This window comes from Muntiacus reevesi, chromosome 2 (genome assembly GCF_963930625.1).
Source record: "Muntiacus reevesi chromosome 2, mMunRee1.1, whole genome shotgun sequence".
NCBI classification, from domain to species: Eukaryota; Metazoa; Chordata; class Mammalia; order Artiodactyla; family Cervidae; genus Muntiacus; species Muntiacus reevesi.
In genome coordinates this window covers 16,430,985-16,447,464 of record NC_089250.1, presented here as the reverse complement: position 1 = coordinate 16,447,464, position 16,480 = coordinate 16,430,985, and the positions used below count along the sequence as shown (strand labels likewise).

At 36.9% G+C, this 16,480-nt stretch overlaps 1 protein-coding gene and 1 pseudogene across 1 annotated transcript in view; both read left to right on the top strand.

Annotated features, from left to right (window-relative positions):
- UPF2 (UPF2 regulator of nonsense mediated mRNA decay) overlaps nucleotides 1–16,480 on the top strand; it is a 90,310-nt gene that overhangs the window by 44,029 nt on the left and 29,801 nt on the right. The window contains exons 10-14 of the mRNA XM_065920980.1: nucleotides 658–771; nucleotides 3,376–3,492; nucleotides 11,145–11,330; nucleotides 13,269–13,472; nucleotides 14,183–14,458. Coding sequence (XP_065777052.1) covers nucleotides 658–771; nucleotides 3,376–3,492; nucleotides 11,145–11,330; nucleotides 13,269–13,472; nucleotides 14,183–14,458 — 897 coding nt within the window. The remainder of the gene's footprint in view (nucleotides 1–657; nucleotides 772–3,375; nucleotides 3,493–11,144; nucleotides 11,331–13,268; nucleotides 13,473–14,182; nucleotides 14,459–16,480) is intronic.
- Nucleotides 9,119–9,239, top strand: LOC136161951 (small nucleolar RNA U3; annotated as a pseudogene).

Genomic DNA, 16,480 nt, shown 5'->3' with positions numbered 1-16,480 from the left:
GTAATAGGATTTTGTTATGTTCAGTATTTTTTGAAATGTGTGCCTGAGTAGAGGCTTGTATTTGCAAAGGATTTGAACTTTGATATACGACTGTGACTACTGATAATTAAAAAAAAAATAGTGATTGTATTGGAAATTTTGTTGTTGGAAATACTAATGTATTTACAATAAAAAATGTAGTATATAGTTCATAACTATAATACACTGACTAAGCCTTAATATTTTTTGCTTAAGTGAGCTTTATGCATTTATTATTTTTAAAGAAACATTTCCTAATGTATATTCCTTATAATATTAATTTAACAAACTAGTAGTTGTTAACATTTCAAAAGCGGGATTTATGTTTTATGTTGCCAAAGAAATTTGAGGAACTTTGAATGAAGTTAAACAGGTTTCTTTGTTTGAGAGCCTCTTTAAGGCTGCTGAAATGCATTGTTTCCCCAGATTACTTGACCATGAAACTGTTTTGGAAAGCACGTCCTGGCCCTGGTGTTCCACGGAGCTAATTTTGTCTTAACTTAGAATAATTTGAATATAGCAAGAAACTATACCCAAATTTATTTAAAATATCTTGAGTGAATTCAGTCTTATTAAAATAACAATTCTTATCACAGATTTCAGACTATTAAGCAATGTCTCTTTTCTTTTAATTTGTAGGTACGAAAAAAGGACCAGATCAATATTGAAACAAAGAACAAAACTGTTCGTTTTATTGGAGAACTCACTAAGTTTAAGATGTTCACAAAAAATGATACACTGCATTGTTTAAAGGTAAGTGCGGAATCATTTGAAATATTTTTAATAGCTAAATCTAAAGTTTTAATGCTATAGTTTATAAATGTTGGAAAATGATGCAGTTAAATATTTAATTAATCTGTAGGAAGACAAAAAAAGAAGTAAAAAGGAACAATTAATAGATGAGCAAACTAGAGAACAAATAATAAGATGGTAGATACAAATACAGCTATAACAGTAATCACATGTAGTGTAGAAGGACAGACTACATTAAGTAAAAGCCTTAAGAATATAAGATTTGATTGAAACAACATTACATGCTGCCTACAAGGAAGATGCCCTTAAAATATTAGGACCAGGAAGCCTAAAGTGAAAAGATGGGGGAAATATACCAAGGAAGAACTAAACAATATAAGATAAAGCATTTGGCTTCATTATTGTCAGACAAAGTAGGTTTTAAGGCACAAAGCATTGTTAGAAATAAAGAATCATAGTTCATAAAGATAGTGTTACCTTCCTGAATCAGTATGCATCCAATAATGTATTTTCAAAATACAGGAAGCAAAAATCAATAAGGAGAGAGAAATCTGCAGTCATAGTGAAAGACTGAAAAACACCTTTTAGTAGCTGAAAGCATAGGCAGACAAGTGAGTGAGTGAGTATGTACCAGATTAGACAATGCAATTAATAACCTTAATCTAATTGACAATATATCCAACAGAATCAGAATGTACAGTCCCTTCAAGTGCACATGAATGAACCAAAATCAATCAGAAAGTCTCAGCAAGTTAAAAAAAGGAAATTACTCAGATTACAATTTTTTGTCCACTACGGAATCAAACTAGAAACTCATTAGTAACTAACTAGTTATGTGTGGTAAAGCTGATAACAGCATCAGTTCAGTTGCTCAGTCATGTCTGACTCTGTGACCTCATGGACTACAGGCTTCCCTGTCCATCATCAATTCCCGGACTCTACTCAAACTCATGTCCATTGAGTAGGTGATGCCATCCAACCATCGCATCCTCTGTTGTCCCCTTCTCCTCATGCCTTCAATCTTTCCCAGTATCAGGGTCTTTTCAAATGAGTTAGTTCTTTGCATCAGATGGCCAAAGTATTGGGAGTTTCAGCTTCAGCATCAGTCCTTCCAATGAATATTTAGGACTGATCTCCTTTAGGATGGACTGGTTGGATCTCCTTGCAATTCAAGGGACTCTCAAGAGTCTTCTCCAACACCACAGTTCAAAAGCATCGATTTTTCGGTGCTCAGCTTTCTTTATAGTCCAACTCTCACATCCATACATGACTCCTGGAAAAACCATAGCTTTGACTAGATGGACCTTTGTCAGCAAAGTAATGTCTCTGCTTTTTAATATGCTGTCTGGGTTGATCATAGCTTTTCTTCCAAGGAGCAAGCATCTTTTAATTTCATGGCTGCAGTCACCATAACAGCACAGATGAAATAATTCTTCTACACTTGAAATTGGTCATTACTAACAATAACAAATTTTTTATCAAGTTGATTTCCTTGAGATACCAGTACCTATGTCACACAAAATTGGTCTCATGGATTCAGATACATTTGGAAAACCCTTAGTTAAACAAACATGTTTCTTTACTGCATGATTTCTTAAGAATGTTTAAAATATTTTTAACAATCGTTGCAAATATTCAAGGGGTTTAGTTTCCTAAACCTACCTGGAGCATTTCAGGAGACTACAGAGTACGTTAGGGAAACTTTGGACAACATTTTAAGAGAGGTTGTTAAAGTTTTTTCAGTGCTGTCATTGAAAGGAATCATGCCGTGAACAACTTAAACATTAGTATATCTCTGTGTTAATTACTGACATATATAGAAAGAATATACATTTGTTTGACTCAAGTTCATTTCTGTAAATTTGGTTTAAGGAAATAATCATAAATGTATTTAAATTTATCTACAAAAATATTGCACTACACTGTTGTTTATAGTAGCAAAAAATCATAAAAACATTCCATCAATAAGAATTGGGGAAGTTTTAGTATAATTCATAAGTACTATGTACCCTTTAAATTATACCATAGAAGGAAAAATAAGGACATGGAAAAAACTCATGTTAGCCAAAATAAAAGCCAAAGTATTAAATGATATGACTAAACCTGCTTGGTTTAGAAAATATGCACAGAAAAATATTGGGGAGATAAATATTAAAATGTTGTAATGTGTTGTTAAGTTTCATACAATAAGCCTTTTGTTGTCAAAATTTTAAAGGTAAATGTCATGTAAACCCAAACCAGAAAATATTTAGAAAATGCTAGCTATTTGTATGTGGCATTTATTTAAATATGTAGCATCTCCTGATAAATATGAGTTTTGATAAATTAATTTTCATATATCTAAAAGGAATGACATTAAATATATTGACGTTTTTAGATAAATTTTATGGTTGAACACAAAAGATATCCTGTGATAAAGCTTGACATCTAAAATAGACTAGTTTTTTTTTTTAGTTGAAAGTATAGTTGATTTATAATGTTGTGTTTAGCTTTTCTTTTTTTTACAGTGACATTTTTTAAAGGTGTTCCACATATTAGGTATATAATGTTTTCTTTAATAGGACTGAAATGTCTTTTGGGTTTTTATCATAATTATTATTACAGATGCTTCTATCAGACTTTTCCCATCACCATATTGAAATGGCATGTACCTTACTGGAAACATGTGGAAGATTTCTTTTCAGATCTCCAGAATCTCACCTGAGGACCAGTGTACTTTTGGTAAGGTCTTGAGGATAGTAGCAAGATCTTGAAGTTCTTGATTTACTCCAGGGATTAAAAATTTTGACCAGTGCTTGTTACCTTGATCAACCATTTAAACATTTTTCCTTAAGTAAGAACTCCAGCCATTCCTGAAGAGCTATGGGAGATTTTCTCATTTGGCTGTCAGTGAGCTCACACTATTGTAGAGTGGGATTGAATTCAGCCCCAGATAACTTTTGATAAACTTAGAGCCATCTTTCTGAATGTTCTTGGTACATTGTTACTGTGCTATAACCACATAAACGATGGGGCTTAAATTTTTAAAATTAAAAAACATAAGCTTAAAAAATTAACTTGGAGAAGAAGATATTTCTTAAGCTAATTAGGAATTAGCAATCATGGCAATCATGTTTTTTAAGCAGTTAAGTTATGTTTATTGGTGATATCCATGCATTCACTTGGAGCCTCACAGGGGAGACAGTGTGGTGGGGGAGGGGTATCAGAGTTAGTGTCAGAGAGCGCTGGCTTAGGAATCTCTGGACATAGACTGTCATTGCATCAGTGTTGCTTTTATAGAAGTGCTGATTGTGTCTTTTTCTCTATGTGTGTTGTTTTTTTAGACTCTAGTTATAAGCTTGACTACTTCTCTGACAATGATATTTAAAATGAAAAAACAGTAATTTATTTCTAGTAGACAGAAATATTAGTGGGACAAGCATTAATATTTTGTCTAGTAGACAAAAATATTAATGTGAAATCATATGGAGTTGACGTCCACATTCTTTTTAGGCTTATTCAAGTGAATAATAATCATTCCAAGTTCAAATTTTTATTTTAACATAGGAAAAACTCTTCCTCCTCTTTGGCTCTAGCTGATAACGGCTAAATGAGACACTACATATTATAATAGAGATGCCAAGAAAGATTAGCTTTTAAAAGTGACTATATTTTGTTTGTAATACTGAACTGTCTATGTTTACTGTTTGCTGGGGAAAGTTTACTAGTCATGGTGTGGATGCTTATCCCATTGCTGCAAACCAAAGTCCTTCTTGCTTGACTGGCTTTCATGGCTCAGTGTATCTTTCCCTGTCTTGTAGCAAGAGCAGCGAGCCTTATCATTGATTGTCTTGCTTTCTGGATAGGAGCCTTGTTTATCATATAACATTTTGGGGGCTTCTCTTGTGTGTCAGGCACTGAACTGCAGGGATGATGTTCTTGCTGATTAGAAGGGGTTAGTACAAAGAAACAAACATGGCATCCTTAAAGTGGTCCCTATCTAGTGCTAATTCCAGTATAGTGTTCTTCGTGTTTTAACAGGGAAAGAGGTGTGCAGAGGATCTTATGCACTTACAGAGGGAGTACTTTAAGCTAGACTTAATGAGTCAGAAAGGATCTTCCCTAATAGCTGCTTGGTATTCGTTGAGTGCAGACTCTTCTGTCAGACCCTTGGGATATAAAAGTGAAAAGGATAGTCCCTGGCCTCAGGGAATTTATAGTCTTATAACTCAGATGAGTAATTAGACAACTGAAATACACAGAAGGGGAATGTGATCTAATACTGTGGGTCAGCATAGGGTAATATATGTCTACATAGGAGAGGTGCTTCATCTAGTCTTGGTATGTCAAGAAAGGTTTCTTCAAAAAATAGTATTTATTTTAGAGACTAACCTGAACCTCAGAGGCAGAGAAGAGAGACACACTAAGAGGCTGCAGATAAGACTGGAGAGGTGAACACAGCCTAGATTATAAAAGCACCCTGAGCCTGAGTGCTGTGCCAAGAAACTCATACCCCTTCCCCCCGATGGCAGTGAGTAGCTATTGAAGGATGTTAAGCAGGTAGGATAGGTATGATCAGATTTAATTTTTTAGAAAGATCAGTGTCGAGGAGATAATTGAGGTAGCTGAGGCTGGAGGTAGACAGAACAGTGAAATGGCTGTTTTCAGATCTTACAGAGAAAAAAAGAAATGGTAAGGGTGGGAAGATGAGGAATGGTAACTGGCTGTATGAAGAATTTTAGGAGGTAGAACTGATGTGATGTGGTGAGATAATGAGAAAGAGAAAGTGCCCTAAGGTAAGACCCAAGATTCCATCTTGAGCATGCCAGCAGATAATGGTGCCAGTCACAGAGATGAGAAAATAGGAGAAAGGAAGAGAGGGTGAGTTTGGTTTGAAATACACCGATGTTTACTGGTTCAGTTCAGTCGCTCAGTCGTGTCTGACTCTTTGCGACCCCATGAACTGCAGCACACCAGGCTTCCCTGTCCATCACCAACTCCCAGAGCTTGCTCAAACTCATGTCCATCGAGTCGGTGATGCCATCCAGCCGTCTCATCCTCTGTTGTCCCCTTCTCCTCATGCCTTCAATCTTTCCCAGTATCAGGGTCTTTTCAAATGAGTCAGTTCTTTACATCAGGTGGCCACAGTATTGGAGTTTCAGCTTCAGCATCAATCCTTAACGAATATTCAGGACTGATTTCCTTTAGGATGCCTTGGTTGGATCTCCTTGCAGTTCAAGGGACTCTCAAGAGTCTTCTCCAACACCACAGTTCAAAAGCATCGATTCTTCGGTGCTCAGCTTTCTTTATAGTCCAACTCTCACATCCATACATGACTACTAGAAAAACCATAGCTTTGACTAGGCAGACTTTTGTCAGCAAAGTAATGTCTCTGCTTTTTGATATGTAGTCTAGGTTGGTCATAACTTTTCTTCCAAGGAGTAAGCATCTTTTAATTTCATGGCTGCAGTCACCCTCTGCAGTGATTTTGGAGCCCAAGAAAATAAAGTCTGTCACTGTTTCCATTGTTTCCCCATCTATTAGCCATGAAGTGATGGGGCTGGATGGCATGATCTTCGTTTTTTGAATGTTTAGTTTAAGCCAGCTTTTTCATGCTCCTCTTTGACTTTCATCAAGAGGCTCTTTCGTTCCTTTCTGCTTTCTGCCATAAGGGTCATGTCATCTGCGTATCTGAGGTTATTGATATTTCTCCTGGCAATCTCGATTCCAGCTTGAGCTTCACTGAGCCCAGCATTTCACATGATGCACTCTGCATATAAGTTAAATAAGCAGGGTGACAGTATACAGCCTTGACATACTCCTTTCCCAGTTTGGAACCAGTCTGTTCCATGTCTGGTTCTAACAGCTGCTTCTTGACCTGCATACAGATTTCTCAGGAGGCAAATAACGTGGTCTGGTATTTCCATCTCTTGAAGAATTTTCCACAGTTTGTGGTGATCCACACAGTCAGAGGCTTTGGCATCATCAATAGAGCAGAAATAGATGTTTTTCTGGAACTCTCTTGCTTTTTGATGATCCAGCGGATGTTGGCAATTTGATCTCTGGTTCCTCTGCCTTTTCTAAATCCAGCTTGAACATCTGGAAGTTCATGGTTCATGTACTGTTGAAGCCTCGCTCGGAGAATTTTGAGCATTACTTGCATGTGAGATGAGTGCAATTATGTAGTAGTTTGAACATTCTTTGGCATTGCCCTTCCTTGGGATTGGAATGAAAACTGACCTTTTCCAGTTCTGTGGCCACTGCTGAGTTTTCCAAATTGGCTGGCGTATTGAGTGTAGCACTTTCACAGCATCACCTTTTAGAATATGAAATAGCTCAACTGGAATTCCATCACCTCCACTAGCCTTGTTTGTAGTGATGCTTCCTAAGGCCCACTTGACTTCACATTCCAGGATGTCTGACTCTAGGTGAGTGATCACACCATTGTGATTATGTGGGTCATGAAGATCTTTTTTGTATTGTTCTTCTGTGTGTTCTTGGGCTTCCCTGGTGGCTCAGAGGTTAAAGCGTCTGCCTGAGTCTGCCTGCAATGGGGGAGACCTGGGTTCGATCCCTGGGTCAGGAAGATCCCTTGGCGAAGGAAATGGCAACCCACTCCAGTATTCTTGCCTGGAGAATCCCATGGACGGAGGAGCCTGGTGGGCTACAGTCCATGGGGTCGCAAAGAGTCGGACACAACTGAGCGACTTCACTTTCTGTGTGTTCTTGCCACCTCTTAATATCTTCTTCTGTTAGGTCCATACCATTTCTGTCCTTTATTGCACCCATCTTTGCATGAAATGGTTCCTTGTTATCTCTAATTTTCTGGAAGAGATCTCTACTCTTTCCCATTGTACTGTTTTCCTCTATTTCTTTGCACTAATCACTGAGGAAGGCTTTCTTATCTCTCCTTGCTGTTCTTTGGAACTCTGCATTCAAATGGGTATATCTATCCTTTTCTCCCTTGCCTTTAGCTTCTCTTCTTTTCTCAGCTGTTTATAAGGCCTCCTCAGACAACCATTTTGCCTTTTTGCATTTCTTTTTCTTGCGGATTGTCTTGATCGCTGCCTCCTGTACAGTGTCACGAACCTCCATCCATAGTTCTTCAGGCACTCTGCCTATCAGATAGATCTAATCCCTTGAATCTATTTGTCACTTCCACTGTATAATCATAAGGGATTTGATTTAGGTCATACCTGAATGGTCTAGTGGTTTACCCTACTTTATGCAATTTAAGTCTGAATTTGGCAATAAGGAGTTCATGATCTGAGCCACAGTCAGCTCCCGATCTTGTTTTTCATGACTGTATAGAGCTTTTCCATCTTTGACTGCAAAGAATATAATCAGTTTGATTTCGGTATTGACCATCTGGTGGTGTCCATGTGTAGCGTCATCTCTTGGGTTGTTGGAAGACAGTGTTTGCTATGACCATTCCGTTCTATTGGCAAAACTGTTAGCCTTTGCCCTGCTTCATTTTGTACTCCTCAAGGCCAAATTTGCCTGTTATTGCATGATTCTTGACTTCCTACTTTTGCATTCCAGTCCCCTGTGATGAAAATGACACCTTTTTTGGGTGTTAGTTCTAGAGGTCTTGTAGGTCTTCATAGAACCATTCAGCTTCAGCTTCTTCAGCATTACTGATTGGGGCATAGACTTGGATTAACGTGATATTGAATGGTTTGCCTTGGAAATGAGCAGAGATCATTCTGTTGTTTTTGAGATTGCACCCAAGTACTGGATTTTGGACTCTTCTGTTGACTATGAGGGCTACTGCAATTCTTCTAAGGGATTCTTGCCCACAGTAGTAAATATAATGGTCATCTGAATTAAATTCACCCATTCCAGTCTATTGTAGTTCACTGGTTCCTAAAATGTCGATGTTTACTCTTGCCATCTCCTGTTTGATGACTTTTAATTTACCTTTATTCATGGATTTAAGATTCCAGGTTCCTATGCAGTATTGCTCTTTACAGCATTGGACTTTACTTCCATCACCAGTCATATCCACAACTGGGAGTTGTTTTCACTTTAGCTCCATCTCATTCTTTCTGGAGCTATTTCTCCACTCTTCTCCAGTAGCACATTGGGCACCTACTGGCTTGGGAAGTTCATCTCTCAGTGTCATATCTTACTGCCTTTGCATACTGTTCATGGATTCTCGAGGCAAGAATAGTGAAGTGATTTGCCATTCCCTTCTCCACTGGACCATGTTTTTTCAGAACTCTCCACCATGACCTGTCTTGGGCGGCCCAACACGGCATGGCTTATAGTTTCATTGAGTTAGACAAGACTGTGGTCCATGTGATCAGTTTGATTAGTTTTCTGTGATTGTGGTTTTCATTCTGTTCACCCTCTGATGGATAAGGATAAGAGTGTATTTTCAGGGATCATTTCTATGGTTTGTTACTAGAGAAGTTTCTCTGAACACGTAGAGCACCCAAATGCTTATGGGATGATATAAAAAATATATTCATATTTATCTGGGAACACATATAACCTTTTAACCGGTTTGCATTTAAAATTATTCTTGGCTGATGTTAAAAGTAGTTTGGTGTGTGTGTTAGGGGAAGTGATTCTGAATAACAGAACAGTAGTCTGCATAACAGGTTGAAACTTATGTTGATTTAAAACTGGATTATGTATGTACAAATGATGAGTGATGCATTCCTTTTGTTTGTTCAAAGAACCTAAAAGGAGTGGTCATTATCTCTACCCCTGTTCAACAGGAAATTGTTCTGTCTGGAGGAGCCAGCATTAAATAAGCATTAACAGATTGTAGAATAGGTGTCAGGAGAGGAGCTAGGCTACAACCCATATACCGTAGCCGATTCATAGACAAATGAAACAGTTGTGAACCTTGGTATACCCATAATTGAGCTTATGAAGAACAAAACTTCTCTCCAGTATGTGATGGCTTTACATGTATAGAAACATGGACCATGGGAAAGATTAAATGTTTTTTTTAAAAAATTCATTTATTAATTTGTGTATTAGTAAACATTAATTGCAAACCTCTGATACGTGCTAGGCCGGACACTGATTAGGTGATGAGTTTATGAACCTGCTGCAACCCATGCCCTTCCTGAACTTACAGACACAAGTGTCTTTCCAAAATGTGAACTCTTGCCTCCATCTGCCACCCGCCGCCACCCTAGTCCAGACACCTTCTTAAAGCTCATCGTGCTTCCCTCTACATGCTTTAAACTCCTGTTCCTACCAGCTTCTTCAGAGTTTGGTGTCACTGAACCCCTCTCCACTTGGAGCTGACCTCGTGCCATTCTGTCCTGGCACCATGCTGGCCTGCATTTAGTTCCTGTAGCGAATCCTTCCGTTTCCTCATTGTCCCTTGTCTGGCTGTTGCTTCTGCCTCAGCTGCTCTCAGCCTTTGTCATCCTTCAGCGCACAACTTCAGTGTCACTTTCCCAGAGAGGCTGTCCCTAACCTGTCCTGACTAAAGTGGGCTCTTGTTACTCTTATTGTTTTCTTTTGTAACACTAATCACAGTTCCTATTTAAAAGATTAGTTTATTTGTTGCCTTGACTGTTCTGTCTTCCTGCAGCAGACTCTTAGGCTTCACAGAGGTAGGAACTATGTCTGTCTTGTTCATTGGTGACTTCCAGCATAGTGCTAAGTTAAGTGCCAAGTAAAATGTTTGATGAATGGCTGAATAAATGCAGTAATTTTAATTCTTACTATAGTGCTGTTTTAAGAACTAGGAATGCTGTTTGAAGATCTTCAACTGGTTCATCTCTGGTTCTCAACTGGCATGTGGTGGGTATAGGTGAAGGTTGCTGCAGAACATCCCACAGTGTATGGAACAGTTCCCACTCCCACCAGACAAAGAACTTTCCAGTCCAAAATGTCAGTAGTATGAGGCTGAGAAGCCTGAAGTAGGTGATGATTGATTGTTTTAATAACCTCCTTGAGCTGATGCTGAGGTCACTGGATGTTGTAAGACATTGAAAGGCTTTTAGTTTTCTTGTCTGTAGAGATATGTCAGATTTACCTGGTATAACATTGGATGGCCCAAACTCTATGAATAAAGTTATTCTCAGCTTTTGTCCCAGCCCTTAACTTCAGTAATTCATATATAAGCCTTGTTTTATGTAGAGTTCATGTGGTTTGGCAGTTATAAGTAAAGTTAAATTTGTATCAAAGTTCTATGAGTATTTTATTGGACAGAGCCTAAGACCAAGTAGTTACGGAGTAATTTGTTCCAAAAACATATGACTAATGATACAACAGTTACTACGCTTGTATACTCTTAGAAATACCTAGTAATTATTTTTTTCCCTTTATCTTGAAACCTTATCCCAGAAAGGGCACCTTTAGTTAGGAACAAAGAAACCTTAGAAGAAAAGTATTTTGACTGATTTAAGCTTTATATATTTTAGGAACAAATGATGAGAAAGAAACAAGCGATGCATCTCGATGCTAGATATGTCACAATGGTGGAGAATGCATATTACTACTGCAACCCACCTCCAGCTGAAAAAACAGTGAAAAAGAAACGTCCTCCTCTTCAAGAATATGTCCGGAAGCTTTTGTACAAAGATCTCTCCAAGGTTACCACCGAGAAGGTAAATTTTAATGAAATAGAACAGTAGTCAACTTGTGATTTGTGGTAGTGCTGAGCTTGTATATTAATAACATTCAACCAAATTAATTCTTTTTCATCCTAATGATAATTGTACTGATTGTAGTTCACTTTCTTTGTAGCCTTGCACCAAATTGTTTTAGGTCAAGGACATATATTTCAGTCTTCCTAAATCAACTCAGTTTATCAATTGCTTCAGTGCTCCACAAAGTATAGATAAGAAATGTAAGTAATTTGCAGTATTCAAATCTTATAAATGGAGAAATTGAAGCAGAGCTGTTAATGTCTCAGCAGTGGAGTGATTGATTCCATATAAGTCATCAAAAGAGGGAATTTATGTGATGACACTTAGTTTATGGGACATATGTTTTGTTTTCCTTTTAAACCTAATTAGAATGGTACTTCTTTTCTGTATTTACTGTTGATGCTGTGTATATTTGAAACTATTACTTAGTCTCTGATACTCTGTAGTGAATTTACCTTTAAATATTTTGCTTCAGTACAGGGGTTCTTAACCTTTAGTAGGTTTTTGGAGGCCCGTGATCCTCTGACATTTAATAATTTTATTTTTGTTTTGTTTTTCATTTATTTTTATTAGTTGGAGGCTAATTACTTTACAAGAGTGTAGTGGTTTTTGTCATACATTGACATGAATCAGCCATGGATTTACATTTAATAATTTTAAATCTCTGGACCTGACTGTATTTTTCTGGAAGAGGATCTATAGCTTTCTTTAGATTCTCAGCAGGGGTTGATTTCCAGAAGAGATTAAGAACCACTGACCTGTTAGCTTAATTATTGTAGTTACCTCATTGGAACCTTCACTTTTAAATAAGATGTGTTGAATAAACATTTCTTGGTCAACTCAACAAGTTGAAACAACATGGCATGGGACTTTTTTCTTTTTAGGAAAAAAAATAAAGCAAATTAAATTCTGGGCAGAGGACACCTATGGATAAGAGGCAAGGAATAATACGTGTGTCATAAGTGGCTGGGGAATGATAGTGCAACGTTGAACATCAAAACCACTTCAGGGAGCCAGAGACAGTAGTTGTTTAAGAAATTAGGATTTGAAAGGGGCTTCAGAATTGGCTAAACGTTTGAGAAGTATGGAATGTTTATGCAGTTGAGATGACATTAACATTTCCATTGAAGCTGATACAAGAACTTAGTGCTTGAAGGATGGGTTGTGGGTACAGAGTAGAGATAAAAGGACTACTTTCCAAGCTGCCAACAGTATCTATTTTCTTTCAGAATAAATCTGGAAAGAACTAGATAATAAGTAGAGCTCTGCTGATTTCCTCATCACCAGTAGAGTTTTTTTTAAGTAATAGGTAACTTCTATGGGGTGCTTATAATGTGCTAGGCATGTTCCTGTGTTCTTGGCACACTTGAACTCGTCTAACCCTTAGAGCGGACTTATGGCCTAAGTGCCTGTCATCCCCACTTTACATGCAAGGAAACTGTAGGTGTTGTGTCCCCATCTTACTACTTAAGTGATCTTTTAACCAATTGGTCTTGATATTTCCTTATTGGACATTTTTCATTTATATAAAGAAGTGTCTGAGATTATTTACATCAAATGATGCACAAAAGAAAATGTTATTTTTGGTAAGTCTTGGGTATTTCAGTGACCTGAGTATGAGTATATACTGCTAGCTTGATTGAAACCCTGGAAACTCTAGGAAATTTGAGGATGTTACTGAAAGATATAGGGAAAATGTGAATACATTTTGCCAATAATTAGAAAAATCTTATTTTTCCTATCTGTAAAATGAAGAGGCTGATAGAGAATCTCTAAAATATTTTCCATTTCAAAAGTTCTGTGACTGTACAGTCATAATAAAATATCTGTATTATTGGATATATTGGGCTACTTTGTGCTTATATTAGTAATTTAAATAAAATTCTCTTCATTTAGGTTTTGAGACAGATGAGAAAGTTGCCTTGGCAGGATCAAGAAGTGAAAGACTATGTGATTTGTTGTATGATAAACATCTGGAACGTGAAATACAACAGCATTCACTGTGTAGCCAACCTCTTAGCAGGACTAGTGCTCTACCAGGAAGATGTTGGAATCCATGTTGTGGATGGAGTTTTAGAAGATATACGATTAGGAATGGAGGTAACAAAGACTTGCACCAAATTGAAATCTGTGGACAATTCAGACAGCTTTTAAATCCTATTATTGAGAAATAAGGATTTGAAAACCTTCCTTTCCCCATATGATGTCACTTACTCTTACTCTTTTGGAAATAGTGATTTCTTAATAAACCCTACATGTGTCAGATTTTCTAGTCTTCTCTCAGACTAATGCTAAAATATTTTTTGCTTCTTTTTCTCAGTCCAGTTAAGGTTATTTTAGAAGATTATAGTAAATTTTTATTCTTTCTGGGTCACTCTTGGAGTTCATGTTATAGGAACTCATAAATTTATTAATTAGGAGAATTGATACTCGATAAGAATTTCTATAAGCAGCTTCCTCTTTCTATAAGCTTGTTTCCTTAAAATTCATGGATTACAGAGAAAATAAGTTACGATGGGCTGATAGGGAGAATTACGTTTTAACTTTTTTCATAAACTATTAAATTCATTTAACAATTTAGTATTTAATACTTAGCATGTTCTATTTACTAAAACATTTTAAAGATAGACATTTCCTGCAGTGATTAAAAAAGGATACCTATTATTGGAAAAGAAGAAAAGAACCCATTAGTTTTTCTCTGTTCAGTGAGTGATGTTGTCAAGTGACAGAGATGATTTTTAGCTCTTCTCAAACACATTTCTGTTCATTAATGGAAATCTGCCTTTTTTTTTTTTTTCTTCCTGCTTCAGGTTAATCAGCCTAAATTTAATCAGAGACGTATCAGCAGTGCCAAGTTCTTAGGGGAACTTTATAATTACAGAATGGTGGAATCAGCTGTTATTTTTAGAACTCTTTATTCTTTTACTTCATTTGGTGTTAACTCTGATGGCTCTCCAAGTTCGCTGGACCCTCCTGAGCACCTTTTCAGGATTAGACTGGTGTGCACTATTTTGGATACCTGTGGCCAGTACTTTGACAGAGGTTCCAGTAAACGAAAACTCGATTGCTTCCTAGTGTATTTTCAGGTATATAAATTAAAATATGCAGTTGGGCATCATATAATGCATTGCTTGTGTTACAAAAATATTAAAGCAGTGGAAATTCCCTGGTGGTTCAGTGGTTAGGACTCTGCACTTTGACTGTGGAAGACCCAGATTCAATCTCTGATTGGGGAACTAAGATCCTGCAAGTCACATAGTGCAGCCAAAAAAAAATCAAGGAAAAAACCATTAGAAAAGAATGCTGCAGCATTCATATATTATGTATAAGGTATATTCATAAATTAGATTTATTCTTGTAAGGATGCTTAGCTTTGGATATTTTAAATATATGATGTGTTCTCTCATAAACATTCTGATTGCATTTTAAGTTTTGTGATTAATCATTACTTTGGGAAATTATTTTGGTACAGTTTATAAATTTGGTATAGTATGGGTTATTTTGTATTTCGTACAGAAATTCATGAATTAAGTGTAATATTTTTACATTTGATAATATTCTTCTTACTCATCTGTGTTCTGGTTTTATATCTAAAATTCTTCTTTCTAAATTTTTTTTAAAGAGGAAAAAAATCCTATCATTAACCCTGCAAGAAATATTTATTCATTCTTTGTTAAACTCTTGGGTTGTGCTTTCCACGTCTTAAGTTACTTATGTTGTGATTTAGAGCAAATACAGTGTAAATTAAATCAGATACAAATACAGAGACATTTCTACAACTTCTTTGCAGTTTGTGTTCCAAAAGTTAGCCTGTAGGTTGGTTGTTTGGAATCCAGTCACTATTTCCCATTAAGTGCAATGTTATAAGTGCTATTAGGGGGGCTAGCTCCCTATTGAGTTCTTCAGATGTTACTGAAATAAAGTACAAATGGTATCATTCAGTTCTGTTTGATCATTCCTTTCTGTATAATCTATTGTTAGAGTTGTTTTCATTTATCCATTGAGGAAGAAAATAAATTTAAAACTACAACTTGAAGTATCAAAAATACATCCACATAGTAACTGGGGTTAGGTGGGGGTAACTACTCTTTGGGTAAGAGCTGTTTTTTAACTTTGTTCTACCACTGTACCTTTGCATTAAAGGATAACTTGTTACTCCCTTATTTTCTGAATTGATGAGCCAGCAATGGGGAGGTGGTGTTGCAGATTTGTGACTCAAGATTCCTTGTTGCATGGAAGGAATGCCTTAAGTTGGAGACAGCCTGTATTGAAAACAAGTTTTGCTGCAGAATGTCAGCTGTCACTGTCAGTGTCCAAAAGCAGGGCTCCTTTCAGAAGAGTATCCTTCTTTGCACTCTCTCTGACCTCACTGACAGAAAAGAGCCATTCAGAGATATGCAGAAGTAGGAAGAGACAAAAGTATTCTCCACATGATTAACAGCAGGATATACTTAGAGCATGGATATACTTAGAGCATGTGGCAGGGATATACTTAGAGCATGGAAGTAAGATGTGGGTGAGGCCTGGAAGAGAGGGTCAGTGTATGCTACCTGTAACAGTGTCCAGTTATGTACTGAAAGTCAGATAGAAAGATCCCCTGCAGCAGTGCTTCTAAACTCCGGTGTGCACACACATTGCCTGGGGATATTTTTACAATGCACACTATGATTCAGCTGGCCTAGGATGGGGGAGTCCTATGATTCCATATGTCTAACAAGCTCTGAGTTCCCACACTTGGAATGGCAAAGATCTAGAACAAATTGGAGAAGATGATTAAACACCCAGAGAAATAGCCGTTTATATACAAGTAAATTTGTGGGTTGTGCTTTTTAGTTAAACTTGAGAATTACAGGTACAAAATAGAGCGAAGGAGCCAGGCTAGGATATGAGAGGGACTATATCTGAACAGTGCCATATACACAGTAGATGATCAATAAATGGTTGTTGATTTCTGGTTTTTATATATTCAGTAACCCTATCTTCAGATACTTTGACTCTTTAAAATATCAAAGTAGGTAGTATAGAGAAAGTAAGTAACATTTATCAAAACCTGGCCTTAAATTTGGTTGTTTTTGTAAAATTAAATACTTAAGCCCTTTTTGGGGCGT